Raw genomic sequence first — 27,524 nt, forward strand, 5'->3', positions numbered from 1 at the left:
AAGAAAGAGAACGAAAGAGAAAGAAAGAAAGAAAGAAAGAAAGAAAGAAAGAAAGAGAGAGAGAGAGAGAGAGGAAGGAAGGAAGGAAGGAAGGAAGGAAGGAAGGAAGGAAGGAAGGAAGGAAGGAAGGAAGGAAGGGAGGGAGGGAGGAAGAAAGGAGGGAAGGAAGGAAGGAAGGAAGGAAGAGGAGGGAGGGAGAGGAAGGAGGAGGAGGGAGGAAGGGAAAGAAAGAAGGCAGTTACAATAATTAATCGGCATGATCTTATTAAAGACAACTTTTTAAAAAAAAATCTGGCACCTGGGAGCCAAGGAGAAAGCTCAAAGAGTGGAGCAGATGCCTAGCGTGTATGAGGCCTGAGTTTGATCTCTGGTACTACATGCCCCAACCCCCTACACCATGAGGGTGGCCCTGGTGTCTCCTGAGCATCACTAACCTAAGTACCAAGCTGCCAGGCCTGCACTACAAGACAAGTTATCACCAGGGGTGGTCCCCTAAGCGGACACATACAAAAAAGAAAGAAAATCTGGCACATAACATACTTTAAATATTTTATTGTTATTGTTATCATTTACAATCTACTCCAGAAGACATCTATGTAGAACCATAGTGAAGGGTTAGAAAGATGCAAAAAATATCAAACACCACAGAAAATTACTTCCAGAAAAAATGGGAGGATATATTTTTCTTTTAAAATGGGCATGAGAGGGGTTGGAGCGATAGCACAGCAGGTAGGGTGTTTGCCTTGCAAGCGGCCAACCCGGGTTCGATTCCCAGCATCCCATATGGTCCCCCGAGCACTGCCAGGAGTAGTTCCTGAGTGCATGAGCCAGGAGTAACCCCTGTGCATCGCCGGGTGTGGCCCAAAAAGCCAAAAAATAAATAAATAAAAATAAATAAAATGGGCATGAGAGAGATGTTTCCAGACCCTGAGCCAGGCTAAGTCTCTGGGGGCTCCCTGGAGGGGGAAGGGTGAGCCTACCACCTGCTGAAATAGAGTCCTAAGCACAGGATCAGGAGCAAGTCCTGAGCACTGTAGGGTATGGCTCAAAAACAAAACAAAAAAGAATGAGATAAAGTAGGATATTCATCACTGTTGATAGACATAAAATATAATTTGCCAATAACTATCAAAAGTCTAATTTAACTCCAGCTGTATCACCCCATTCAAAATTTTTAATTCCTGGAGCAAATGAGGCCATGCAATGGTACTGATGAACCAGGAGTAGTACACCACATTCAAATGGGATGTAAAGTAGAATACAACCAGTTTTGATTAAAAAAATTTAAACACACAAGACTTAACTGGTAACAGCATGTCAGTAAGCTCTTCTATAAGGACTTAATGGCTCCATGGTGAGATAGAACCATATTCACACACCTTCTTCTAAGGAAATATTTGATGATCATTTTTAGTGAATTATAACAAGCAATATAAAATAAATGATTCAGGGCCTGCTATAAGGGTAGGCTTGAAGGATGATTGGTAAAATTGGAAATAATGGTGGTGGTATTGGTGTTGGAACACTGAATGTAATGAAATGTGAACAACTAATAAAAATAAATAAACAAGTAATAATTTTTAAAAGTTTAAAATGGGATGAAATGATCTGAGAGATATGACAAAATTAAGCTGACAATCATTTGAAAGAATAAAGAGGAAACACGTTTCCAAATCTAAAATACAGATCCTACCTGCCTCTCAGATCCTTTCCTTAAATATAAGAAGGGAAAGGAAAAGAAACACTCCGGTGTGTCTTCCCAGGTGAAACAAGAAGCTGGGTTGCTTGATTCTTGAGAAGAAACAGTTAAACTGAGTAGTGACTGGGTAGCACCTATTTATGACACAAGAGGCCAAGCCCCTCCCCTCAGAGACAGAGTGTTGGGCACTCAGCTCCCAGCTGGTCCTAATCCTTGCTCCCCAGCAGGAAGCCGAGAAGTGCATCACGTGCACAGGAGTGGGGGCCAGCAGTGGAGGATCCACTTGTCAACTGCTGTTAAAGGGGGAAGACCAGGTATGCCAGGACCAAAGACTGAAACCAAAGTGAGGTGCCATCATGAGGAATCTGTGACAAAGGACACCTGGGGCAGGGTGAGCCCAGAAGAATGAAACCTGGGAGATCACCGTCTCTTGGGAGGGAAAAAACAGAGGAGACAGAGACTAAGTCAATACCTAGCGCAACCTGGGAACCTGAGTCGCATCAGACACCTATCACGCAGCCTCAGCTTGAGCCAAAAAAGATACCTGAAACCAGCCTAGCATGTGAGACTCAGCAGGGACCTGAAATCAAACAGGAGCCTGCATCTCTGCAAAGAGCCCTCCCTCCCCAGGAATATGAATCTCAACAGGAACCCAGTACCCAATCAAATTCAGTTGGGCACCAGAAGTGTCTTGCCCCAGAAGAGCCTGTGCTGCAGCAATCACCTTCCGTGGGAAGGGCGGCCCCCGCCCAACAGGATGCTGCCTCCCAGCAGGTACCCAGGCCGGAAAAGGAATCTCAGAGTCAGCCAGAATCAGGATTAAGAGAAGATTCTGTCTCCCAGCCAGGATCCTTCCCAGGAGGGCTGCCTGCAAATCAACAAGAACCTTCATCCACATCTCCAGCCTCGTCTGGCCCCCAAATAGGACCACCTGACTCAACCAAATCGACATCCCCAGAGATGCCAGGACCCTCAAACTCTCTGGGTCAGGAAGCCCCAGCCCAGGAGCAATCTGAACTTGGGGGGAGTTTTACATCCACACAGCAGGAATTGCCCCTCCTTCAGTCAGCTCAGGAGTGGAAGACTTTATTTGAGTGGGTCAAGACCTCTGAGTCAGAACCAGATTTGGAGTCCCAGTTGGAAACCACTTTGCCAGGCAAGTGGCACTTGGGGGCCCAGGGGCAGAAGGGGAAAGCTAGTTATGAAGTGAGGTCGGGATTTGGTGGGTCACCAGACCTCAGGAAGAAATTCAGAGGCCTAAATCACAGACTCTACCAGGATACAGGTGAGTGTAAACCTGGAGTGAGGCCTGAAAGGGAGTCACTGATCCCATCAAGGACAAGGAATCGCCCTGAGCGATAGTACAGCAGGTAGCGTGTTTGCCTGCATGTGACCCACGTAGGTTCAATCCCCAGCATCCTATATGTTCCGCCCTAAGACCCGCTGAGTGATCTCTGAGTGCACAGTCAGGAGTAATCCCTGAGCACAGGCCGGTGTGACCCTAAAACAAACCCCAAAAGACGACAAGGGGACTTAGAGGAGGGCAGGCAGAGCAGGGGATCTCTCCACAATCCCGCCAAAGCTCCCGTCAGCCCCTATTACTGGGGAGGGAAACTGAGGCAAAGAGGGAAAGGACCTGGCAGCCGCTGGGGAGGCCAGGCCCTGGCCTGGAAAACCAACAGTTTGGTTTTCTCCATTTGAAGAAAATCAAACAGAAGGGGGGAGGAGGATAGGGGACAGTGTGCGGGGCTGCTGCCCAAGCCAGGGTCCATTCATCCACCGCCAGCCCCAAACTCCTGGCAGCCACTGCCTGTGCCCCAGCAACATAATACTTTACCCGCTAGTCTAGCCGAGGGAGCAGCCCATGAGGCAGGGGACCTGGCTAGTGTCATTCTGGGGCTCCCCGGGCCCCTTGGCAGGCATGAGGCGCAGGGCAAAGGGTCGTTGGTGCCTTGGTGCTGTGGCTGGTGGTCTGTTGTGAGCAGGGCCAGGATGGAAAGCAGCACTTTGGGAAGAAGCGCTGGTTCTCGAAGTCTCCACACCCTCTCAGGGATGCGCTCCACTAATCCGGGTGGCCGACCGCGAAGCCTCAAGCGCGAGGCAGCTGACTGTGTGCGCGTGCGCGGGGAGGCCCCCCGCGCCGAGGCGGTTGCGTGTGTGCGCATGCCTGAGCCTCGCGCCGCTACTGCGGCTTCCCGCCTTCTCCCAAGCACGTGCCCCTGCCTCCGCAGCTGCTCCTCCCTGAGGGCAACCCCGCGCCAGCGACTTAGTGCGCAGCACTGAGCGTTCCCCGCTCGCCTCTTCGCAGGCGCGGGCGGGAGAAGGCAGAGAAACGAAATCGAGAAGGAAAAACAAAAACCTAGAGACCGAGGATGGGGCGAGCGGGGGCGGGCCAGGAGCGGGGCTTGTTGGCAGAGCCACGCCCTCGGCGCTGGCGTCCCGCCCCTACCTTGAATTGCCCCTGAACCTAACCTGCCCCCTCTCCCCACGCCGCCGCACCGGACGGAAGCCAAGCGGTTGGCTGGTTCTCCCCGTGTTGCCGCGGGCGGGACGGCTCGCGTTCTAGGGGATTCCTTCGTGGGAAGGTGAGTGGAAAGGCCTGACTGAGCGCCAGTGCTTGAAAAGTTCGCGGTTTCTTCGCTGAGGTGACCCATTCCTCCAACCCCGGGGCACTCGCTACTCGCCCAGCCCCAAGGACGCTTTCCGCCGCCTCTGGGGCTGCATTTCTGTGGGTCACGGGCCCTTTAACGCGCGCAACGGGGCGGGGCCAGGCCTGGCCCGGGGGCCTAGGGGCGGAGTCCAGCCCTGGAGTCCGGCTTGGATTGTTAGGGGGCGGGACCCGAACCGAAGCGGGCCCGTGATTGGACCGGATGGGGGCCCGGAGGCGGTGTGTTGGCTGGCCGGCCGCCTGTTGCCTGGAATTGGCTCCCGCCCCGGGATCGCGGAGAATTGATGGAGTTCCCTGGGGAAATGGGGCCCGGCGAGGCCGCCCGGGTCCCAGCCGTGAAGAGGGCCAAAAAAGGCTCCAAGAGCCACAGCCCCCGGCAGTGGCGTAAAGGCAAGGTCAAAGGTGAGCTCATGGGGTTAGGGGGGGCTGGGGGGGGGGGGGAGCATTGGAGCCCGAAGGGGACTAAGGGGACTGCAGACCCACAGGCAGGTTTCGACAGCCTCAGAGCCCAGTCGGGGACCCAAGATCATTGTCACCAGACAGCTGACAGGCACCCCCTCTCTGGAGGAAGGTTGAGGGCGGGGGTGCCTGACCCATGGCCCCTACAAGGGGTGGAGCCTTGGAGCCCTTTGCCTCATTTGGGGAGCAGAGAGGGGGAATGCTGGGATGAGCCACAGTGAGATGGGGGTGATGTGAGAGCAGAATATTCCCCGCCAGGCATAGAGACTGCTGGAGGAATGCGAGTCTCCTGAACCAGGGTGTCAGCTCAGGCACGAATTCTGGCTCCGGTGTGACCCAGGGCTCGGCACTTGCTGAGTGACCATGGAACTCTGCTGCCCTTGGTATGTCCCACATGGGAAAATGACTCAAGTGTCACTTTTCTGACCTTCCCACAATCTTGGGAGGACAATGAAGAGCATTAGAAGCTGTTGCCCAAAAAAGAGGAGTTGAGGGATAAGTCAGGGCAAAGTAGGAAGAAGTGGAAGCCGATGGGCGGGGGGGGGGGGGGGGGGGGGGGGGGGGGGGGGGGGGGGGGGGGGGGGGTACGCACCAGGCTCTTCACTCCTCACAGCAGCCCCAACCGCCTCTCCTGGTTGCCTCGTGAGTTCATCCTCTTATTTCAGCCCAGCTTCACCAAGGCAGACCCTTAAGGAAGACCCCTATGGTTGCAATGAAGAGCCATACCCCCTCTCTGGAGAAGGTTGAGGGCGGGGGTGCCTGTCAGTTAGGTTCCACAGGATGTCACACTACTTACTGATCTCTGCAGGCTGGAGACAGACAAAGCCTGTGCTAGCTTTGCACTCCAATTGCATTTGTCAGTTTACTAACAGCAGAAATTCCTGTGTTGGAAAGAAACTGACAGAGCCCCCCCCCCCCCCCCCAGCAATCCCAGGATAAAACTGGAATTGTAAGTGGCTGCAGACCCACAGGCAGGTTTCGACAGCCTCAGAGCCCAGTCGGGGACCCAAGATCATTGTCACCAGACAGCTGCACTGCAGAGCAGACCAGAGTTTAGGATGTGGGTGTGGAAGACCTGTCCCTCAGGCAATGGGCTGTGGGCATTGGGCAGCAGGCTTTCTCTTGCTGTCCTTGGCTGCACTTTAGCTCTAGAGGGTAATGATGGGTGACCTGACTTGTTAGGGCTACTGTGAGCATGGAGTGAGTGTAGTGTTTGGCACTAGCACACAGTAAGCCCTCAGAAAAGGTGGAGGTTATTATTATAGTCCTCCTTAAGAGACAGTGGTTTGGGGCCATGACTGTCTTGTTTACCCTGCATTTCCGGAGCCTGGCATGCCAAGCACATTGGCACTCAAATATTTGTTGGGTTCATTTGTCAAGGAATGTATCAGCTGTCACACAGAGATGCTGCCCTTAGGGTTCTCTTGAGGAGTCCAAATCTCTTCCAACCCAGGGCTGAGCCAGGCCGACTCACAAGCCAATGGGCCCACCTACTCACAAAGTCTCATTCCCCCAAGCTCCAAGATCTGCCTGTCATTTCCTGAGGTCCTGCCCTGGTGCCAGGCCTCAACTGAGTGAATCAGCCAGTGCCGTGCTGCCCCAAGGGCATGCAGGCTGTGTGGAGCAATCCAAGGCATCGGTTTGATCTTGCCAGTAACTGGATGACGTTAGCCTCATTATGCTTACCCCATTTTCCAGATGACAACAACTGGGCCTTTGAGGAAACAATGCGTCATCTCAGTCTCCTTAACCTCACCAGAGAGGGCAGAGACAGCCACACAGCCTCCCGGGGAGCAGGGAGTAGACGATCTGCAAACTGCTATTCCCCTCCTTGGTTCTGGACCCTAAAGGCCCAGTCTCACTCATTCATTCCTGAGACACCCAGTCTGGGGATGGGCCTGCTCATAGTTGAGCTCAGTACACAGGCATAACATAAATAATCCCACAAGTCAGACATGAGTATAAACTGAGAAATTCAAGAAGGGAATCCTGAGAAAGTATCTGAGGGAGACTTCCCAACCAGGTGACATTGGGTCCAAGGATGAGCATGTGCTGATGTCTGGGCAAGGGGGAAGGGACAGATGGGAGACAGAATGAGCAGAGACCTCGAGGCCCATGGGAGAAAACCACTGCAGGGCAGAGAGAGATCAACAGGGGACAGGAGGAGAGAGGTGGCTGAGAGGCCAAGGGACCACTGCCAGGGTTTGTGGCTTTATCCTGGCAAGATGAGGGAGACAGGAATGTGGAAGGGTTAGGAGTGTGTAACCAGATTTAAGTCTGCAGAAGATCCCCTGGGGGTCAGAGAGGTAGTACAGGGATTATGGCGCTTGCCTTACATGTGACTCACCTGAGTTTTATCTCTGGCCCCACATAAAGTCCACCAAGCCCCACCAAGACTGAGCCCTGAGCACCTCCAGGTATGACCCAAACCACCTACCTCCAAAAAATTAAATAAATAAATAGACCCTAGGCTGCTCTGGGGTTAGGGAAGAGGCTGAGGGGACATAACCAGTCACAGTGTTATAATCATCTGAGTGAAGCAATGAAGGTGGGAAGGAGAGCCCAGTTCCAAAGATTTCTAGAGGTTGGAAGAGACAGGACGGAAGATAGGTTGGAGGGGGGCAGATGTCACCAGGGTGCTGCTCTGGATCCTGGCAGATGGAAAAACACACCACACACATACCCATGCACACAGACTGGGACCAGACACATACACACCCAGTCTCCCAGGCTGGACAGAACAGACACTCAGACTCAGCAGACATATGGATATTGGCAGCACCCACCAGCCTGCCTGCAGACACGCAAAGAGACAATCCCAAGGCGTGGCTGGAGACAGTCCAGCAGTTAAAACACAAGCCAAGCATCCATCAGACACAAGGTTCGATTCCCAGCACATTGTCCCCAGAACATCACCAGGAGCAGACCTGGAGGCCCCTGAGCACTGGTGGCTATGGCCTTGGAAGTCCCCAGAACTATCTGTGACCCGTGTATCTCTGGCACCACATGGTACATGTGTGAATCACTGGCCCAGTTGGCGAAGATTTGCTAGAAGGGCCCCTGGGCCTCCTGAGAACTGCTTGGAAGACCCCTCTCCCGCCACCCCTGCGCGTGCACACACACACACACTCACACAAAACAACATAAATGAAGAAAAGTGCTGAAATACCCACCCACAAAGAGGAAACAGCTGGCGTCATCCACAGGAGCCCTGTGGACACGGCCTCAGTGACCAGCCTACAGCTCACACAAGACAGGTAGACATGTAGCTACGCAGACACCTCAAGGAGATAAGCAGCACCCCCTTTGCTGCCCAGTCATCCTAGGTGGTCCCTTCACCTCTCTTAGTTGCAGTTTTCTCATCTTCCAGAAGGGATGAGAATGGTCCCCACAATGTGGGTGGATGAACTGAGTTATTTCACAAAAGGCACCTAAATAGAACAGTGCCCGGCCCTCAGCCAACCCATTTCCTCCAGCCACCCCCTGCTTCCTTCCTCATGGACTTTCCCACCCTGCCCCCTCTCCAGAGACCTAAGTCCAGGCTGGGTCTGACTGACCAGTGGCTCTTTAGGACATAGGGCCCAGGCAGCAGGACCCTGCTGCCCTACCTCTGCCCCAGTCCTTGTCTTGGCTGCAGCGGTCCTGCCCCTGCCCCAGTGCCCTCTGCATAGGATTTTTGGGATACTCCTGGCAGTCTCGACGCCTCTTCCCAGTATAGCCCCTGGGGAACTGCCTGGAACAGGGCAAAGGGCAAGGCCCTAAAGGCAGGAGGCTGTGCCCCATGGCTTTGGGCAAACACCATCCTGGCCTTTCTCTAGCTCGCTAGCCTACAGGTGGGGGTGGATAAGAGTAGCTTAGGAAATAGGAAACCGCAGAATTGCGGTCCAACGTGCAGTGACTAGCAAACACTGGCCACGTGCCAGGCAATGTGGCAGGGCTGGGATATCACAGGTCATAAAGAAAGGTTCTGACCCTCGGGGAGCTGCCGTCTACTGCAGGAACAGAGGAAACGGCGCACGTGGTCACCTGGACCAGATGCTAGTGAAGTGCCACCAAGAAAGGGGCTCCCACACCCTTGGCAGCAAGGCCATCTGTGGATGTGGCCCCAGACCGCACCAGGCACCTTTTTGCTTGGGCACATGTGCTCAGCGAGTGCCCAGGCACCAATTCACAGCTGCCCCAGCCTCTGCATATCCATCACACTGCTGAGGTTCTTCCTCTCCCAGGCTCCTGTCCATCCCCCGATAAACTCTTAGGCCATGTCTGTCCCCTCTGCAGGGGACATTTTCTAAGAATATTACCCCAAGCTGTCTCTGGAGCAGAGAGGTCTCACCTGCAGACCAGACAGCCGCCACTGAGGCCTCGTGCCTAACCTGTATTTGTGATTCTCCATTCTGGTTCCTCCACACCAGGAAGCAAGGCAGCTCCAGGAAGCCTGGGTCTGCTGCTGGGGAGCAAGAAGCGATTCTGTAATAGCGCATGGGGGGCATTCCTAGGAAGGACAGCTCCGCCTGACAGCCGAGAGCCTGGAGAGGCTCGCTCTCCACTGAGCTGCCCCTCAGTTAGGGATAAAGTAACAGAAGAGCAGGCCAACAGACTGTGGAGAAGCAGGTGCTCTTGAAGCCCCCTTGAAGTTTCCCCTACTTTCAAGGCACCTACCCTGCACGGGAGCACCACACAGTAGGGCCTCTGGCTCAGGGCCCTGCTGATCTTGGCCCATCCTTAATTGACTTTTGTTCTCCCAGAAGAGATAAGCGGGGCTGGCTCCAGTCTTCCCCCCAATAGCTGGGGCTGACTGTTGCCAGGGCTGCCAGCAGGTGGATGCTGAGGAAAAGAAGGGCAGCCTGGGTGGGGAAGCACAGCTTGTTTGTGATGGGTGGGGGCAGGACTCAAGACTCAGGAGAACGCTGGGGCCAAGACTCCCAAGTGAAAGAGGAGGGGCTGGGGGCTTCACATTCTGGATAGTTGAGGGAGCTGGGTCTGGGAGCTTATGCTCCTGGGTCTGAGAAAGGAGGGGCCTAGGGGCTTTTGCTTCTGGGTCTGAGGGAGGAAGGTGCTGGGGGTTTACACTGCTGGGTCTGAGGGAGGAGGTGCTGCAGGCCTAGGCTCCTAGTTTCCAGGAACCAGGGCTGGGATCTGCCAGTGAACTGGGCTGAGTGGGGGCAGGGAGCTGGACTCCGAGCTGTTTACAGCACGTGGTGCTCAGTGTCCTTTCTGGGTGGGAGGTGGAGCGTGGCCACACCCTGGGCAGGCCTGGCCCCTCCCCTGGTTTATCGCCCCAGGCAGCTGCTGACACTAGCCATAGTCCAGCTGTCCAGCCTTCCAGGCAGACCCGGCCGGGAGCTCAGAAGAGGCCTGGAAGGGGTGAGTGCACGGTCCACCACACACTGGGACAGGAATGGCCGCTGCTGGACCCCAGGGCATGTCAGGGACAGGAAACTCCTAAGGATCAGGGGGCCATATCCCCCCAAGCCAGGCAAGGGCTGGGTGAATGTCAGGAGTCACAGTCTTTGCAGCAGAGGGCTGCGACCCCATCAAGTGGGACTAGCTGGGTGACAGGCCGAGGATGCAGGAGTGGTATCACCAGGGACCTAAAGCGCAGGAGGTCAGGCACAGTCCAAGGTAGGGCAGGAGGCCCCAACTCCAGAGCCCTGAGACTGGGGTTTGGATTTTGCAGTGCCAGTTGCAGTGCTGCATTTGACTCCCAAGTTACACCTCTGAGCCTCAGTCTTCTCAACTATAAAATAGGGATGATGCTGTTATAATAGCCGAAACTTGAACCAAGACAGTCAAGGTCTCGAGGTTACCCAGGGCCACGTGAGCAAATCCAGAAGGCTCTTAACACAGGCCTGGCACTGAGTAAGCGCATGGTCACGGGCAGCAATGAGGACTGTGGTTCAGACAGAGGACAGGGCAACATAGGCTGCTAGAAGATCAGGACCCTGAGTGGAACTAGTTTTGGGGTCCCATAGTGGAACCTGGAGCTGAAATTTGCAGAGAGTTCAAAGGCACCTTAGAGGGGCCAGAAGGGTGGGGGTGGGGGGCAAGCAGGAGAGCCTTGTCTAGTTTCCGACCTAGAATTAGGATTTCGTACTTCGACACCAAGCAGGTGGGAAAAGGGTGGGAAGGGCTGAGCTCTCCCAACTTCTGGCGACACCTGCAGCCTGCAGGCTGCGATCATCTCAGGGATGCAGACTCCTCAAGCCTCAGAGGGGGCTGGATCCTGGGAGGCTCGGTGGGGAGAGAAGCCTCAACTCTCAGGGTCTCGGCAGGACGAAGGGGCAGGGATAGAAGTGCTGGAGCTACTAAGATCTTGGTCAATCAACCACATGATTGACCAAGATCTCAGACCCCTGGATCCAAAAAGGAGGAGAGGGAGGGGAGGTATGGGTCTGAGGAAGAGGGGTGTGAAGCAGGACTCCTGAGTCCAAAGAAGGTAGGGGCTGAGGGTCGGAAGTCCAGCTCCTGAGAGAGACCTGCATCCCTAGACTCGTGTGTCCCTGGACTTGTGGCTCCCTGGGGGCAGGGATGGGACCATAGACTAGGAAGCTGGCGATAAGATGATTCCTGATAATGAGGAGAAGCTCAAGGTCTTGAACCTCCTAGGTCTTGAAAGAGGAGACTGGGTCCTGGACCAGTGAGTCTGAGGGAGGAGAGGCTGGGGGCCTGAGCAGCTGGAACAGAGGGAGGAAGTTGGGGAAGCCCCTATTCCTGGTCCTGTCCGAACAGGAGGCGCTCCAGCCCTGCCTAACAGACCTCCCTACCTGCCTGCAGCCTCGCGGGTCGCACGCAGCATGGACCTCCACACCATGACACAGTCGCTGGTGACTCTGGCAGAGGACAACATGGCCTTCTTCTCGAGCCAGGGCCCTGGGGAGACAGCCCGCCGGTTATCGGCTGTGTTTGCAGGTATTCGGGAGCAGGCGCTGGGGCTGCAGACCCCACTGGCCAGCCTGCTGGGCACAGCGCACCTCTTTGACCTGGACGCTGAGACCCCAGCCAACGGGTACCGCAGCCTGGTGCACACGGCCCGCTGCTGCCTGGCCCACCTGCTGCACAAGTCGCGCTATGTGGCCTCCAACCGCCGCAGCATCTTCTTCCGCACCCACCACAACCTGGCCGAGCTCGAGGCCTACCTGGCCGCCGCCATCCAGCTCCGCGCCCTGGCCTACTACGCACAGCAGTTGCTGACCACCAACCAGACTGGGGGGCTCTTCTTCGAGGGTGAAGAGGAGGTCCTGTCCACGTTCCTGCGCGAGTATGTCAGGCTCTACAAGGGTTGCTTCTACGGCCGCTGCCTGGGCTTCCAGGTGAGCCCCCAGGGCTGCGGGGGCCCCACACGACCACTGCCTGCCTGTGCTTTGAGATCAGGACACAGACAGGTATCCAGAAGAGAGGTCATCTGGCACCCAGACAGGGCGGTCCCAAAGGTCTCAAACCCACCCCTGGAGGCCCTTGGCATTGGAGCCCGAAGCAGGTCCTTAGCATTGCACTCTAAGGTCACATAGAAATCCTTACCTCCTATAGTCAGGCCCCTAACGGGCAGAGGGGTGTGAGCCCACTTTACAGAGATTCCAGGGGAGGGCTGCAGCCGCTGCTGATGGGAGGTGTAGAGTACAGGGGTAGAGACTTTGGACTTTGAGGGACCCACACCTGGCAGGGCTACCCCTGGCTTTGTATTCAGGGGTCACTTCTGGCTTGGGGGAACCGTAGGTCGTACTGGGAATCATACCAGGGTTGGCTGTGTGCAAGACAAGCTCCTTGCTCTCTGTACTTTCTCTCCAGGCATAGAATCACAGGCTTATTTCATTTTGTTTTGGGGCCACAACCAGCAATGCTCAGGGGGTACACCAGTCTCTGCACTCAGAAAACGAGGATCATATGGGGTGCGAGGGATCGAACCCAGGTTGGCTGTATGCATGGCAGATGCCCTGTCCACCATATTGTCTGCCTTGCCCCAGAATCTCAGGCTCTAAGCCCTCAGAGGCTCCCCCAGCCCTGACCTGGAAGCAGACCTGGTCCTCTCTGTCCATCCCAAACCACCCACTACCATGACTCAGCCCTAAGGTCCTTGGAGTCAAAGGAAAAGTAATTTGGAAGGCCAGAGAGATACTACAAGGGTTAAGGCACTTGCTTCGTATGCTGTTCACCCCTCTTCCATCCCCCGTACCCCGTATGTTCCCATGAACACCAGGAGTGAGCCCTGAACACCACTGAGTGGGAGCCCAATTCCCCACACCCAAAAAGAAGCTGGGGGACTCAGCAAATTGGCTGTCCTTGGGTCCCCAAGGTCATCCCTGGTCCCCCAGGCCCCAGCAGCATCGGGGAACCCCAGCAGCAGGCGTGTGTAGCTATTCAGGCTCTCTGAGCCTCCCCCAGCCCCAGAAATAGCCGGGCTTGGCAGTCCCAACCCCCATGCTACCTGCCCTTTCCGCGCTTCCCTTCAATCTAGTCATCCTCCTAGACCCAGCCCAGTGCCCTTCCTCTAACCCTTGAGGATCAATCAGCCCAGCTGGGCCTGTGGCACCTCCTCCATGTCCATGTCACGACCTTGGAGTGTGGCGAGAGACCCTGGGGCTGCCTGAGCCAGTCTCCCGGCCACAATGCCAGACACCCCTGCGATCTCTGGCCTTCTGGGCCCCCAGCCAAGGACAAGGCCGTGCCAGACAGCTGCAGCTCCAGCAGAACAGGCAGCTGCCGTGCAGGCCCCACTCAGACCCTGCTCCGCTCCTTGTCCCCCACCCCTCAGCACTGGTTAAATGAACAGGAGCTGGCTGGCTCGTGGCCTTCCCATCCTGTGACCTGTGTCCCATCTGACCCCTCTGGCAGCTCTGGCCTCTCTAAGCCTCAGGCAGGCTCCCTGTGTGGCTGGATTGGGAGGGGTGGGGGAGGGGACACTCCCAGAAGTGCTGGGTGCCCATGTGGTGCCAGGGCTAGAACCCAAGGCTCCTGCTTGCAGAGCCTGCCCTGTCTCTGAAGTCTGGCCCATAACCAGGTCCCTCATCTGCCCGTCATTGTCAGTGTCCTCTCTGATTGTCAGGAAATCCCTGCTTACTCCCAGCCCACAGCCCTTCCCCTAGAGCCCAAACCTCGACCCCAAATCTGCAGTAAACTCCAACAGCTGGAGCCACACCCCTGTACCTGACTTGCCTTTTCCAGGCAGGGCACAGTCTCACTCTCCCCAGGCCGTCCCTCCCTCGCCAGTCCTGACAGCTGGTTAGCTCTCACCATCACTCTGTCTCCTGCCTCGGGCCTGCTGGGATTCCAGTGTCTTTATTCGTTTCATCTTTTGGACCATGTAGGGGCCTGGAGCAGGGCCTGGCATATAGTAAGGCCTCACTAAATGGCTATGGGCCACCCCGTCCTACCCAGGTCCCCTAGACCCTGTCCTTGCTCCTGCTGCCCTCATCCTGGGCAGCGGGTGACGCGGCCATCTCTCTCGGCAGTTCACGCCGGCCATCCGGCCCTTCCTGCAGACCATCTCCATCGGGCTGGTGTCTTTTGGGGAGCACTACAGACGCAATGAGACGGGCCTCGGTGAGTCCCTGCAGCCCCTCACGGCCCCCTTCCAGCCCTCCCAGCCCACCAGGCTCCCTGACATGCCTCATGACCTCCAGGTGTGACAGCCAGCTCCCTTTTCACCAGCGGCCGCTTCGTCATTGACCCAGAGCTGCGGGGGGCGGAATTCGAGCGGATCACACAGAACCTGGACGTGCACTTCTGGAAAGCCTTCTGGAACATCACTGAAATCGAGGTGCTGTCGGTGAGCAGCCGCCTACAAGGGCCCCAGCCTCGGACCTGGGGCCATCGAGGCCCAAGACCATTCAGAGCCACATCTGGCCTCTGCAGACTACTGGCGCAGGGAGGACACTGAAAGGGCTGGGGGTCAGAGGGAAGATCTGGGGTAACCCCCAAATGCAACCTCTCCCCAGCACCTTTTCTCCCCCGCCACCCCCCAGTCTCTGGCAAACATGGCCTCGGTCACCGTGAAGGTAAGCCGCCTCATCAGCTTGCCGCCCGAAGCCTTTGAAATGCCGATGACCGCTGACCCCAAGCGCATGGTGACCATCTCACCCCCCTTGGCCCACACAGGCCCGGGGCCTGTTCTTGTTAGGCTCATCTCCTACGAACTGCGAGAAGGACAGGTAGGGCCCCAGCTCGGCCAGCCCCAGGATGCCTGGGCAACCTCCCCTGCTCCCTGCCCCTCACCCTCCTCCCCCATTGCTCATTCCCGCCCTCTCCTGGGTCCCCAAGCTTGTCGCCTTGGCAGGGTAAGGCCCAGGCTGGCCAGCCCAGCCTCCCCCCATCCCCACCACAACCTCCTTCCTCCCACCCCCCCCCCCCCCAGGACAGCAAAGAGCTCAACGACCTGGTGAAGCCCGAGGGGCCCTGGATCCTGGACCGGTGGCCCCGCCCCATGAAGGTGGCCCGCTCCAGGGCCCTGGTCGTGCACATCCATGGGGGAGGCTTCGTGGCGCAAACCTCCAAATCGCATGAGCCCTACCTCAAGAGCTGGGCGCAGGAGCTGGGCGCCCCCATCGTGTCCATTGACTACTCACTGGCCCCTGAGGCACCCTTCCCCCGCGCGCTGGAGGAGTGCTTCTACGCCTACTGCTGGGCCGTGAAGAACTGCACCCTGCTGGGTCAGCCTACCCCACGCAGCCCCCCCACAGTCTCCCATCTCCCCCGCTGGCTGCCTACTCGGACCTGCATGAACCCTGACCTCCGCTGGGGATAGAGGCCCCGAGGCCACCATTCCCTACCCTCTTACCTCTCAGTTTCCCTGGAGGGGCCTGCTATCAGGGTGTCTCCACGCCCCAACATGTGCCAGTCCCCCAACCACTGCCCCCCCCGGGAGATAAAGCCTGCCTCAGTCTCCCCATCTCTCCACTAGTTAACTAGAGCTTGGGGTGGGAGCCCCCTCGAGAGGCCAGAGCTCACGTGCCTCCCCCTGACCATCCTCTCTCCAAACCAGGCTCCACAGGTGAGCGGATATGCCTGGCAGGGGACAGCGCTGGCGGAAATCTCTGCCTTACCGTGTCCCTCCGGGCAGCATCCTACGGGGTGCGGGTACCCGATGGCATCATGGCCGCCTACCCAGCCACAATGCTACAGACCACTGCCTCCCCCTCCCGCCTGCTGAGCCTCATAGACCCGCTACTGCCCATCAGCGTACTCTCCAAGTGTGCCAGTGCCTACGCTGGTAAGGGCCACATGCCCCGGGGACATGGGGCAGGGAGACAGAGGAGCTGGTAGGGAAGAGGGACTCCTGGCATGGTCAATCCTTAGAGGCACCCGGGCCTGGTGTTCCAGAGGGTGGAGCGGACCCCAGAGAGCAACTCGGTCCCACTCCGGTTGCTCGGCAGGTGGGGAGGCTGAGAAGCAGTCCACCTCCGAGGAGGCGCTGGACATGCTGGGGCTGGTGCGCCGGGACACAGCCCTGTTCATCCGAGACCTCCGCCTGAGTGCCTCCTCATGGCTCAACTCCTTCCTGGAACTCAGTGGACAGAAGGTCCCAAAGACTGAGGACAGCAAAGCAGGCAAGTGGTACCCTCCCCACAGACCCAGGGATGGGAAACTGGCACCCCAGAAGTACTGGGGAGAGGAAGCAGAGATCATCTACCCAAAAGCCTAATCCCATCCTGGCCCCTACACAAAGCCTGGAGTTTTCCACCACTGGTCACATCCTAGAAATTCCCAGATTCCTGGCCCCTCAGCCTTCAGGGTCTCGGCAACAGCCTGTGCTCCCAGACAGCCCGTCTCAGACAGACAGCCTGGGCGCTCCCACTGCATTGGTCCCCAAACGTACAAATCCCCCTGGGTCCTTCTCAGTTCTCCCAGAAGCCACAAGGGACTTCGGAGTGTGGTGTGCGCCCCCTCTCTTTGCCCCCCTCTCCCGCTCCCCCTTGCAGGCCTTGGGAAGGGGAAGCCTGAGATTCCCAGCCTTGGGCAATGAATGGCAGGGCCATTTTGGATCACTTTGCTCCCACCTTTTCAGCTCAGGCAAATGAATGGGTGCTCTTCTGAGTAATGGGAATTGCCTGTGGAAAAGCAGATGCAATTCCTATTTAGAAAAACTTTCCTGGGGCAAAAGTAATAGGGTGTTTGCCTTGCACACAGCCAGCCTGGGTTCAACCCCTGGCATCCCATATGATCCCCCAAGCACCGCCAGGAGTAATCCCTGAGCATTGCTGGGTGTGACCAAAAAAGAAAAAAAAAGAAAAGCTTTCCTATTGACTATGATTCACTTTGAGTTTTAAACTTTAGGATATTCTAATGGCAACAAACAGGCGTAAAACCAATTCAAAGGGAATTGAATTTTAGCACATAAACCACTGGCATTAGGTTTTTCCTTGAAGGATAAAAGTGAGAGGGGTCAGGCCAGAGTGATAGTACAGCAGGTAGAGTGCTCGCCTTCCACATAGGCAACCTGGGTTTGATCCCATATAGGGTCCCCTGAGCACTGCCAGGAGTAAGTCCTGAGTGCAGAGCCAGGAGTAAACCCTGAGCATCACTGGGTGTAGCCCAAAAAACAAACCCAAGAAAAAGGGATAAGGTTTTCCCTAAAGACAGACACACACTGCAGTCTACCTCCATACTATATCTGGCTCTGGTCCTGGGCATTCCTGAGCCCCAGGTGTCTGGCTTGCCACCTTGGTGAAATGACAGTAACAGCACCTGCTTCAGGAAGTTGTGGCCAGGGCTACTCATTCCTGCTGGTGTCTGTGCCCTGGAGAGTTCTGGGAGGTGACCCTCTGGGTCACAGAGTATTATGCAGCCTTCCTTCCCACAGTGCAAGCAGAAATACACACACACACACACAATCACCACCAGTCTGGACACCTGAGTGCTTGGTCTGGAGAAGATCAGAACATGGGCCCCAGGACTCTCAAGCCACCCCCCCCACCAACAAGCCTTGCATGCCTGGCAGGCATGAACATGTTCACTAGCCCCCTTTGCTTTGTGCATCCAGGGGTGCAGCCCAGAACCTCCCATGTGGTAAATAGGCTGTCCCTCAGCACAGTCCCCAGCCCCGCCTGTTCCACCTGTACCCCATCACAACCCCTGAGTCGGGTGACCGTCTACTGAGGCCAGGGGGCAGCTGGACAGGCTATCAGACCCAAATAAAACCTCAGTGCCTCCCAGGCCACAGCACCCAATTCTCCGTTTTTGCTGCCTCCCAGGAGAGCAGGGCTTGAGGGGAGAGGGTCCCCCCAGGGTGGTGCTCAGGTTTCCTGGGGCCCCTCTTGGCAGTGGTTCTGTGTCAGAGCCTGAAGATGAGGTGCTGCTCCAGCCCTGTGGTACTGAGGGTACCTGAGCCACCGGTGGGGCTCGGGATCACCTGGTGCTGGGGATCAGACTAGGGTTATCTGAATGCCTCACCCCTATCTGAGTTCTCTGGCCCCAAGTCACAAATGTCTATCCCCATTGTACAGAGGAGGAAACTGAGGTATCCAGAGGCAAACCAGCCTGCCATGGCTAGGCACCACCTCCAAGATGACATGATTCCCAGCCTTTCCCTTGGCCATTAAAGCTTGGGACTCTTTCCCCAAGGAGAGTGTTGGGAGTGAGAGGGGACGCTATCACCCTAAGATATAGCTCGAGAGGCACTGCCCTGGGGCTGGAGCAATAGCACAGAGGGTAAGGCATTTGTCTTGCACGTGGCTGACCCAGGGTACAATTCCCAGCATCCCATATGGTCCCCTAGCACCGCCAGGAGTAATTCCTGAATGCAGAGCCAGGAGTAACCCCTGTACATCGCTGGGTGTGACCCAAAAAGTAAAAAAAAAAAAAATGCACTGCCCTGCGGTGACCCCGCACCCAGAGGCCAGAACCCAGCCTGCGCGCAGGATGCAACACTGACCACTAATGGCACGCGTATCCCATACTGTCCACAGAGCCCATGCGCCGCAGCGTGTCTGAAGCGGCGCTGGCACAGCAGCACGACCCGCTGGGCACCGACTCTCTCAAGAATCTGACGCTGCACGACTTGAGCCACAAGGGCAGCTCTGAAACATCGGACACCTCGGAGTTGTCGCTGTCGGCGGAGACTCTCGGCCCCTCCAAGCCCTCAGAGGTCAACTTCCTGCTTGGCTCTGAGGATGCGTCCCTGGATGCCAAAGACGCCAAAGAAGGGCCGCAGCTGATGGATAGACCCAAGGGCGTGAACTCCGCCTTCCCCCCGGGGTTCCAGCCCAGGTTCTCCAGCCAGGGCACCCCGCAGATGCCCCTCGACTCGTCCCCCATCGCCAAGAACCCCTTCATGTCCCCGCTGCTGGCGCCCGACAGCATGCTGCAGATGCTGCCTCCCGTGCACATCGTGGTGAGTGGCTGGGGGGGGGCGGTGCTGGTGGAGGCATGGGGCAGGGAGGGGGCGCTCACCGCCTGGCCCCCTTCCCCCCACCCCGTGCAGGCGTGTGCGCTCGACCCCATCCTGGATGACTCGGTGATGCTGGCACGGCGGCTGCGGGGTCTGAACCGGCCGGTGACGCTGCGCGTGGTGGAGGACCTGCCACATGGCTTCCTGAGCCTGGGCGCGCTGTGCAAGGAGACGCGGCAGGCGGCGGCGCTGTGCGTGGAGCGCATCCGTCGCATCATCACACCGCCCGCGTCCTCTGCGCCCCTCTGCAGGTCCGAGGGCCCGGCCACGCCGGCCGTGTGAGGCGAACATCGGGGAGGGGGACGCGGCACTAAAGTCTCTGGCTCCTATCCGCACCGGCCTCCATAGTGAATGCGCTCCCGGAGGGGCTGACGGTCCCCCAGGAAGGGGGCTCATGGTGAGGGTCCCACCCCATGACCCGCCTTCCGGCCCGTACTGGAGGTGAGCGGTGCCTTAAACTGGGGAGGGGAGGGAGGCGGTGCCCAAAAGCTCAGACCCTGGCCTTGGGGTGGTGACACCCAGAAACCCAGGCTTGAGACCCCCGGACCTGCACTCACTGTCTGCTGCTGCTGCTGCGACCGCCCGCCTAGCAGGGCGGTTCTTTTGTTTGTAAATAAAAGTATTTCATTAGTTGGGCCTCGCGCCAGTCGTCTGGGATGCGCCCACCAGGGGGCAGCACCGCGCAGGTTGTGAGAACCCTGGAACTGGACGTCCCGAGGTAGGAACCAGACCGGGATTCAGACCTAGCCCTGGGGAGGGAGCCCTGGGCTATTCGCACCTCCCAGTTTAGTTCCGGCCCCAGGGCCCTCTGGCGGAAGGGACCACCGCAGGTCCCAGGGACTCAGCAACAGAAACTCCGTGAACAGGTGCAAAACAGACAAACCAGCAACAAAACCGGACGCCTAGAAACGGCGAGCCGATTCTAGGCTCAGGCATGTGCTTTTCAGGCAAGAGGCCCAAAGCCACTAATGGGGAAATTCACCCTTGAACACTGCAGTCCCGGCCCAAAACTTCAAGCTAATCATATTAGATAACCAAACTTCACCCTGAGGCTCAGAAGGCCAAGTTCTACCCAACTGGGGCAGCCAGGTACCTTAACAGGCCTGGCCTGGGGCCAGCCCAATAGTACAGTGGGTAGTATGTTTGCCTTTCACGCCCTGTATCGATCCCCAGCATCCCATATGGTCCTGGGAGCACCGCCAGGAGTAATTTCCTGTTTGCAGAGCCAGGAATAACCCCCTGCAGGGTGCAACACCCTTCCCCCCCCCCCAAAAAAAAAGGCCTGTCCTTGGAATGCCCTGGGTTTGGGCAAAGCTTACTTTTTTTTTTCTTTGGTTTTTGGGTCACACTCGGCGATGCACAGGGGTTACTCCTGGCTCTGTACTCAGGAATTACTCCTGGAGGTGCTCGAGGGACCGTATGGATGCTGGGAATCGAACCAGGGTTGACTGCATGCAAAGCAAATGCCCTACCCGCTGTACTATCACTCCAGCCCCCAGAGCTTACTTCTGTGGTGCATCACTTCCCTTATCCTGGACTCAGTGTGTGGGGGTGAAGCCCAGGCCTCTCAGGTTTCAACTAGAAGGACTTCATAGAGATGGTGCTCTGAGCACAAAAGCAGAAGACATGCAGAGTCATGCATGTGCTCAGATCCAGGTCTGTGCCCCGCACAGCTGAGGCGCATTTGTACACTAAGTGGAAATGGAGGCAGCAGGAGCCTCTAAGGGCTGGATGGGGGTGGAAGGGGGGGGCGGGGAGGGATACACTAGGGCCAGAGATGAACAAAGGGACAAGACTGACACCTGGCAGCTGAAGGAAGCTGGTGACAAAAAGGGCCTGGTGGCACAGAGGAGCATGGAGGGAGGGGTAAAGGAGCCCCAGAGACCTACGGGGGGGAGTAAGCAGGACTGAGCATGGGGTGACAGTTATCACCCCATTCTCAGAAGGAAGAGTCTGGCCAGGGGAGGTAGACAACGAGGCCTCTTACTGGGAGAGGCTCAGGGTTGGACAAAGAGAGGGGGGAGGGTACTATTGGCCAAAGGTCAAAAGGCTTGGGGAGACAAGAGTGGGGAACAAGTGAACTACAAGACCGAGGGGGAGTAGCACTCACTCCTGGAGTTGAGGGACACAAAGCTTCCTAAGAGTGGTTGCATGACATGGGCGGGCAGCTGGGACAGACGGTTCTGCACCCCTAATCCCGGTGGCCAATGAGCAAAGGACCAGGACGCTGAAAGAAGGCCCTGCAGCGGAGAGCTGACAGCAAAGGCTGTGAAGCTATGGGAATGTCCTGGCAGGAGTGGTCTCCAGCAGCCCCTGTCGTCTGGGGCGCAAACATACCCCACCTCCACTCTCTCCACCTTTGCTCCGTACCTCCAGCTCTTCCGAAGTCCAGCTCTAATAATGCCCCTGCCCTGAAAACCCCTTACTGGTCACGCCAACCTCCCCCCGACCCATCCCGCACAAAGGCTAAACCTGTAAAAGGGTAAACCCTGCCAGTCACTGTAAGGGTCGTCCTCTCTCTGACCCCGCTCCATGAGGGCGGGTCCCTGGACTGACTCAGCGCGGTCAGCACCAGGGCCAGCGCAAAGCCTGGCGGACCGGAAACCTCCAGAAACTTTCAGGTTCCGGGTGGGTGAGTGTGTGTGAGCCATGCGGGAGAGGGCGAGGAAGTCGGTGGGTGAGGTAATTCATGAGTCAGGAAGGACGGAAAGGACGGGTGTGCGGGACAGGTCGGAGCAGACAGGAGTCAGGGCTGGGGCGGGAGGAATGGATGCAGGGATGAGTCTCGCAAGACGGGGCATCCCGGACTATTTCTCTAACCAAATGAACGGGCGCCCGGGCTAGGCTCCCACATCCGCCCTCCAGCTCACCAGGCTTCCTCCCCATTCCCATCCGGGCTACGTCCTTCCGAGCTAGACCGGGCACGGAAAGGGCTTACCGTCCACACCCGCAGAACCTGTTCCCGCACCGGCCGGTTCTAGCCTCCTAGGTGCGGGTGCCCAGCTTATTGGTCAACTGGAGGGACTTCCAAAGATTGGCGTCTTTGAGGACCTATCGCCGCCCGAGTTGGGCCGTGAGCCCCGCCTACTCGGGAAATGCGCCCCGAATGGCCCAAAGGGAAGAAAGCCGAGTGCCTATTGGCTGGAGTATAGTGATTGACATCCTGGGAGCTTATCACGAACCGGATAAGCTCCAAGGGGCGGGCTGAGAACTAAGTGGCCAGCCGGCCCTTGAATGGGGAATTCTGGCGCCTGGCAACGGCTCTTCTTCGCCTGCCTTAACCTGGTCTGAAGGAGGAAGTCCTTGGTCCTGAAAAAGGAAGGGGCTGGGTGACCAGGGGACAGTAGAGCTTAGAGAAGAGGAGCGGGGATCTTGACTTCAGGGTCTGAAGGAGGAGGCCGAGGTCCTGGCTGCGTGACCCTGAGGGTTAGGGTTCTGAATCTTATGTGACTATGGGGTAGGAGTCAGGACTTGGTCCCAGATTTGCCTGAGTGGGGCTTGGACAAGAGAGGAAGGAAGAGGCTAAGGCGAGCTCTGACCAGGAATTGCCCTTCCTCATCCTGGAAGGGAAGCCGAAGGTGGGGCGCTCCCTTCTACTGGAACCCAGGGCGGGAGGAGCCTTGAGACTCTGGAGGAGACAAAGAGGAAAACTCAGAAACCAAAAGCACATTAGAATATTGAAAAATGAGCCAGAAGGCTTGATGGGCTGGGGAGCAGGCTTTGCACATAGGAGACCCGAATTTCCCCGCAACTCACAGCCCCCCCCAAAAAAAAACTACTAGGAGTAGCCCCTAAGCACTGCCAGATATGATCCATTTAAAAAAAATTAAATTAGGGGCCAAAGCAATAATATAGCAGGTAGGCCACCTGACTTATCTGTGTCTGATCTGGGTTCAATCCCTGGCATCCCATATGGTCCCCCAAGCCCGCCAGGAGTGATCCTTGAGTGCAGAGCCAGGAGAAACCCCTGAGCATTGCTGGGTGTGGCCAAAAAAAACAAAATTCATTAATCTATTGAGGAGCCATAAGAATAGTACAGAGGCAGTAAGGTGCTTGCTTTGCACGTGGCAGACCCAAGCTTAATCATCCACCACCACATATGGACATGGAGCCTCAGTAGGAGTGATCCCTGAACAGAGCCAAAAGTAAGCCCTGAGCATCACTGGATATGGCCCAAACACCCCTCCCCAAATAAAATATTAAAATCAATATAGTAATTACAGTTTTCTTGTGTGGAGTTTGCTGTGGCCAGCTACTGTGCAAAGCATTTGCATGTATAACAATCTCTGGTTTACTTGTAGCACCTCTAAGAGATCATATTATTAGTATTATCGTCTCCATTTTACAAGTGAGATGATGGAGGTCCAGCAAGGGAGGCTAAGGGAGGCTGGAGTTCCCAACAGGAGAGATATGACCCAGAGATGGAGACAGATAAGGGAGACGGGTCAGATAAATGAAAATTTTTAAATGAACAAAGGAGGATAGGGGAACTGAAGACAACAGGGGTTCAGGGAGTTAGGTGTTTGCCCACGCAACTGTCCCTGAACTGCACCCTCAGGAGTGATACCTGAGCACAGAGCCAGGAGTAAGTCCTAGGGGTGATTCAAAAAACAAAAAAAACAAAAAAAAGAGAGAAAGAGAGAGGCTAAGAGGGCAGGAGCTATGGTACAGTGGCAGGGCATTTGCCTTGCACACGGTCAACTCGGGTTCAATCTCTGGCACCTCATAGGGTCCCCTAAGCACCGCCAGGAGTAATTCCTGATCCTGAGTGCAGAGTCAGGAGTAACCCCTGAGCATTGCCAGGTGTGTGTGACCCAAAGAGAGAGAGAGAAAGAGAAGAGAGAGAGGCTGAGAATGGGGGCTCCTGAGGGTAGGAGTTCGAGGTTCTGGCCCAGGACTCCTGCCCCCCAGGGGAGGTGCCTCCCCAGTATTTCCAGCCCTGACCTCCAGGCTTCTCCAACCCTCTCTGCTGTGGGCCTGGAGCCTGCCTGGTTAAAACCAAAAACAGTGATTAGGAGGGGACGGATATGTCATTATTTGATGAAGAGATGACAAAACATGATTCACGGGGTGCCCATGGCCTGGGAGGGCCTTGCCCCACTGCCCGTCAGGTCTGTCCCTCCCCTGCTCGGCCTCTCCGACCCTGGGCACCATCCCTGAGGTCCTGTGCAGTATACGGGCCTTTCTCGCTCTAGGTCAGTTTCCTGTGTCCACCAAACACCCCAGCACAGTTCTGGGTCTTAGGCAGTGGAGGAACCACATCCTCCTCCCACACCCAGCCCGACCCATCTCCCTTTCACCCTCAACTGCTCCCAATGCCCCTGAACCCATCAAGGAGAAACTGAGGCTCACTGGAGTTGGAGCAATAGTACAGCGGGTAGGGCATTTGCCCTGCACGCGGCTGACCTGGGTCCAATCCCTGGCATCCCATATGGTCCCCCAAGCACTGCCAGAAGTGATTTCTGGGTGCAGAGACCCGAGTATCGCTGGGTATGACCCCAAAAAGCCAAAATAATAAGAAAAAGAAACTGAGGCTCATTTGGGTAGAGTCACCCTCCCCCGGGACACCTGTGGGATATGGAAAGGGGGAGCTGAGGAAGGGGGTCTCAAGACACCCCCCCACACACATACCAAATGCTCCCCTGGAGCCCCAGGCCCATTCTTCCTCCACCCTGGCGTGATATCGCACCCACACAAGCAGAGAATCCCACGCACAGCACTGTCACTCGTGAGCCCAAACAGAAGCAGAAGCAGAGTCATAGGATGGCCTGTGGTGACCAGGCACAGAAAGGACCCACCACACCCTTCAAACCCACTCAACAGTGATGTGGGTTCGCGAGCAAGACCATGAGCAAGACCTGGTCATGCCCACAGCTACATGCCCACATTCACTGCACCTGTCGCCCAGTCAGGCACCATCTAGATCCTTTACCCCATCAACTCCAGTCAGCTCGGAGATGCCCCTTCGCGAGTCTATTCACAACGCCCCATTCTGCTGATGCAAAAATAGAGGTTCAGGGCTGGAGCCATAGTACAGCGGGTAGGGCACTTGCCTTGCACACGGCAGACCTAGCTTTGATCCCCAGCATCCCATAGGGTCACCCGAGCACCACCAGGAGTAATTCCTGAGTACAGAGTCAGAAGTAACACCTGAGTATTACTGGGTGTGACCCAAAAAGAACAAGCCCAGGAGAAGCTTCCAGGACTTCTTGGCTTACAGCCCTTGTTCCTACTTTATTTCATTTTATTTTATTAGGGGGGGGAAGGATATGAAGCAATAGAACAGACAGTGGGTAGTGCGTTGCATGCAGCAGACCTGTCTTCGATTCTTAGCATGCCAAATGGTCCCCTGAGCACTGCCAGAAGTAATTCCTGAGTGTAGAGTCAGGAATTACTTGACTTTGTTTTTGGTTGGGGGGCACACCAAACAGCGCTCAGGGCTTAGTCATGGCTCTGGGCTCAGGAATCTCTCCTGGAGGCACTTAGGGAACCATGTGCTGTGCTGGGGAACAAACCAGGGTCAGCTGCATGCAAGGCCAGTGCCACACCCCTGTGCTATGTCTCCAGCCCCGCTGTGTTCCCACTTGAACCATCCAGAACCCCCTAGAAAGGTCACTGAAGACACACACACACACACACACACACACACACACACACAAAAGGCCCCACCTGTGTCACACCCACCGCCCAGGAGCACGCAGAGCCATGCATGGTGACAGTCCCACATATGACACACAAGACACATGACATGATGACACCCAAACCAGGCTTGGAGAGTCCTCCATAGGACTGGCCCTGGCGGAAGCAGCAGTCTAGGATGGGAAGGGGGTGCCGCTTCACTGGTCCACTTAGCCCAACTGGTTTCACCGGGACTGTGGACGGCACCACCCGCCTTATGAATGCCACGTTGTGCAACTGGACCCAAACCCGCCTGGCTGCCAGCCTGGAGGAATGGGCCCGGCCAGTCACCTGACTCCTCCCCTTGTTAGTTTTTGTTGATGTTCTTTGTTTTGGGTTTGGGGGCCACACCCAGTGGTGCTTCTGGCTCTGTGTCAGGGATCACTCCTGGAGATGTTGGGGAAAGGGGCCCTATGGGGCGCTGGGGATTGGCAAGGACCAGTCCATAAGCACCTTCCCCTCTATACTCTCTCTCCTGGGGCTCCCAGAGGTGTCCTGGGTGCAGGGGTCATTGCTGCAGAAGGAGCCTTCCAGACCAGTGTTAGGACACTAAGGGGCTCAAGGACCACCAGGACTACCTCCAGCGGTCTGGGGCTGTGCAGTACCAGCAGTCAAATGCACCCACAGAGGATTCACTGCTCCCCTGCAAGGCACTGGACCCCTGTGCTTTTTTCCTTTTCTTTTTATTTTTTTTATTTGTTGGGGGCCACACCCAGCGGTTTTCAGGGATTTCTTCTGGCTCTACACTCAGGGATCACTCTTGGCAGGGCTCCGTGGAACCCATATAGGATGCCAGGTCAGCTGTGTACAAGGCAAGCACCCCACCTGCTGCACTATAAATTCTGGCCCTGGAGTCCTCTTTGAGCCAATGTTAAATAGGATGCTCAAATAAATCTGGATCTCAGAGAAACGAATCCTTTTTTGGAAAAGGATATCCCAACTATTGCTTGCAACATAAGTTTTGGGGGCAGGAGTGATAGTAGAGAGCAGTCAGGGCACTTGGCCCGCACACGGCTGACCCAGGTGCAATCCCCAGCACCCCATAGTCCCCTGTGAACCTCCAGGAATGATCCCAGAGCACAGAGCCAGGAGTAACAAGAAGAAGAAAGAAGAAGAAGAAGAAGAAGAAGAAGAAGAAGAAGAAGAAGAAGAAGAAGAAGAAGAAGAAGGAGAAGAAGGAGGAGGTGGAGGAGGAGGAGGAGGAGGAGGTGGAGGAGGAGGAGGAGGAGGAGGAGGAGGAGGAGGAGGAGGAATATGTCATGGGTAGCTTGCCAGGCTTTGCCGTGAATAAATAAGTACATAAATAAAAATATGTTTCAGTCTGGGAGGTAGCACAAAACACTGAGTGCAGGCTTTGTATGCAGGTGTCCCGGGATTCCATCCCTGGTTCCCTGAGACCTCCAGCAGAGACCCCTGGTACTGAGCTGGGAGTAGTCCCTGATCACCACCAGATTTGACCTCAAAATAATAATAATAATAATAATAATAATAATAATAATAATAAAAGGTAGGAAGGATAGTATAGTGGGTAGGGCATTTATCTTGCACATGGTTGACCCAGGTTTTATTCTAGCATCCCATATGATCCCCTGAGCACTGCCAGGAGTAATTCCTGAGTGCACAGCCAGGAGTAAGAGATC

The 27,524-nt window shown here is 56.3% G+C and overlaps 2 protein-coding genes across 4 annotated transcripts in view; one reads left to right on the top strand and one right to left on the bottom strand.

The window, feature by feature from the left end:
- The first annotated feature begins 4,146 nt into the window (after positions 1–4,146).
- Positions 4,147–19,841, top strand: LIPE (lipase E, hormone sensitive type). Of its 3 annotated transcripts, none has more exons than XM_056136603.1 (10): positions 4,147–4,284; positions 11,601–12,136; positions 14,273–14,363; positions 14,444–14,589; positions 14,786–14,971; positions 15,175–15,469; positions 15,802–16,029; positions 16,193–16,366; positions 18,725–19,149; positions 19,240–19,841. In XM_056136603.1, the coding sequence occupies exons 2-10, from the start codon at positions 11,621–11,623 to the stop codon at positions 19,486–19,488; spliced, it is 2,310 nt and encodes a 769-aa protein (XP_055992578.1). In that variant the 5' UTR covers positions 4,147–4,284; positions 11,601–11,620; the 3' UTR covers positions 19,489–19,841. The 3 variants fall into 3 exon arrangements, with proteins under 3 accessions (XP_055992578.1, XP_055992576.1, XP_055992577.1); XM_056136601.1 differs by lacking the exon at positions 4,147–4,284 and adding an exon at positions 4,603–4,769; XM_056136602.1 differs by lacking the exon at positions 4,147–4,284 and adding an exon at positions 10,116–10,190.
- The window catches only part of MEGF8 (multiple EGF like domains 8), a 58,075-nt gene continuing 43,983 nt past the window's right edge, over positions 13,433–27,524 (bottom strand). The window contains exon 42 of the mRNA XM_056136600.1: positions 13,433–13,442. The gene's annotated coding sequence lies outside the window, so the exon portion shown is untranslated. The remainder of the gene's footprint in view (positions 13,443–27,524) is intronic.

This window comes from Sorex fumeus, unplaced genomic scaffold (genome assembly GCF_029834395.1).
Source record: "Sorex fumeus unplaced genomic scaffold, SorFum_2.1 ptg000122l, whole genome shotgun sequence".
In the NCBI taxonomy this organism is placed as follows: Eukaryota; Metazoa; Chordata; class Mammalia; order Eulipotyphla; family Soricidae; genus Sorex; species Sorex fumeus.

What these genes read in the sequence shown, in the direction of transcription:
- LIPE (XM_056136601.1), top strand. Translation starts at nt 4,652, where the DNA reads ATGGAGTTCCCTGGGGAAATGGGGCCCGGCGAGGCCGCCCGGGTCCCA. An exon ending in GCCGCTGCCTGGGCTTCCAG is followed by an intron (nt 12,137 to 14,272) that starts GTGAGCCCCCAG and finishes CTCTCTCGGCAG; the next exon opens with TTCACGCCGGCCATCCGGCC. An exon ending in GTGTGCCAGTGCCTACGCTG is followed by an intron (nt 16,030 to 16,192) that starts GTAAGGGCCACA and finishes GTTGCTCGGCAG; the next exon opens with GTGGGGAGGCTGAGAAGCAG.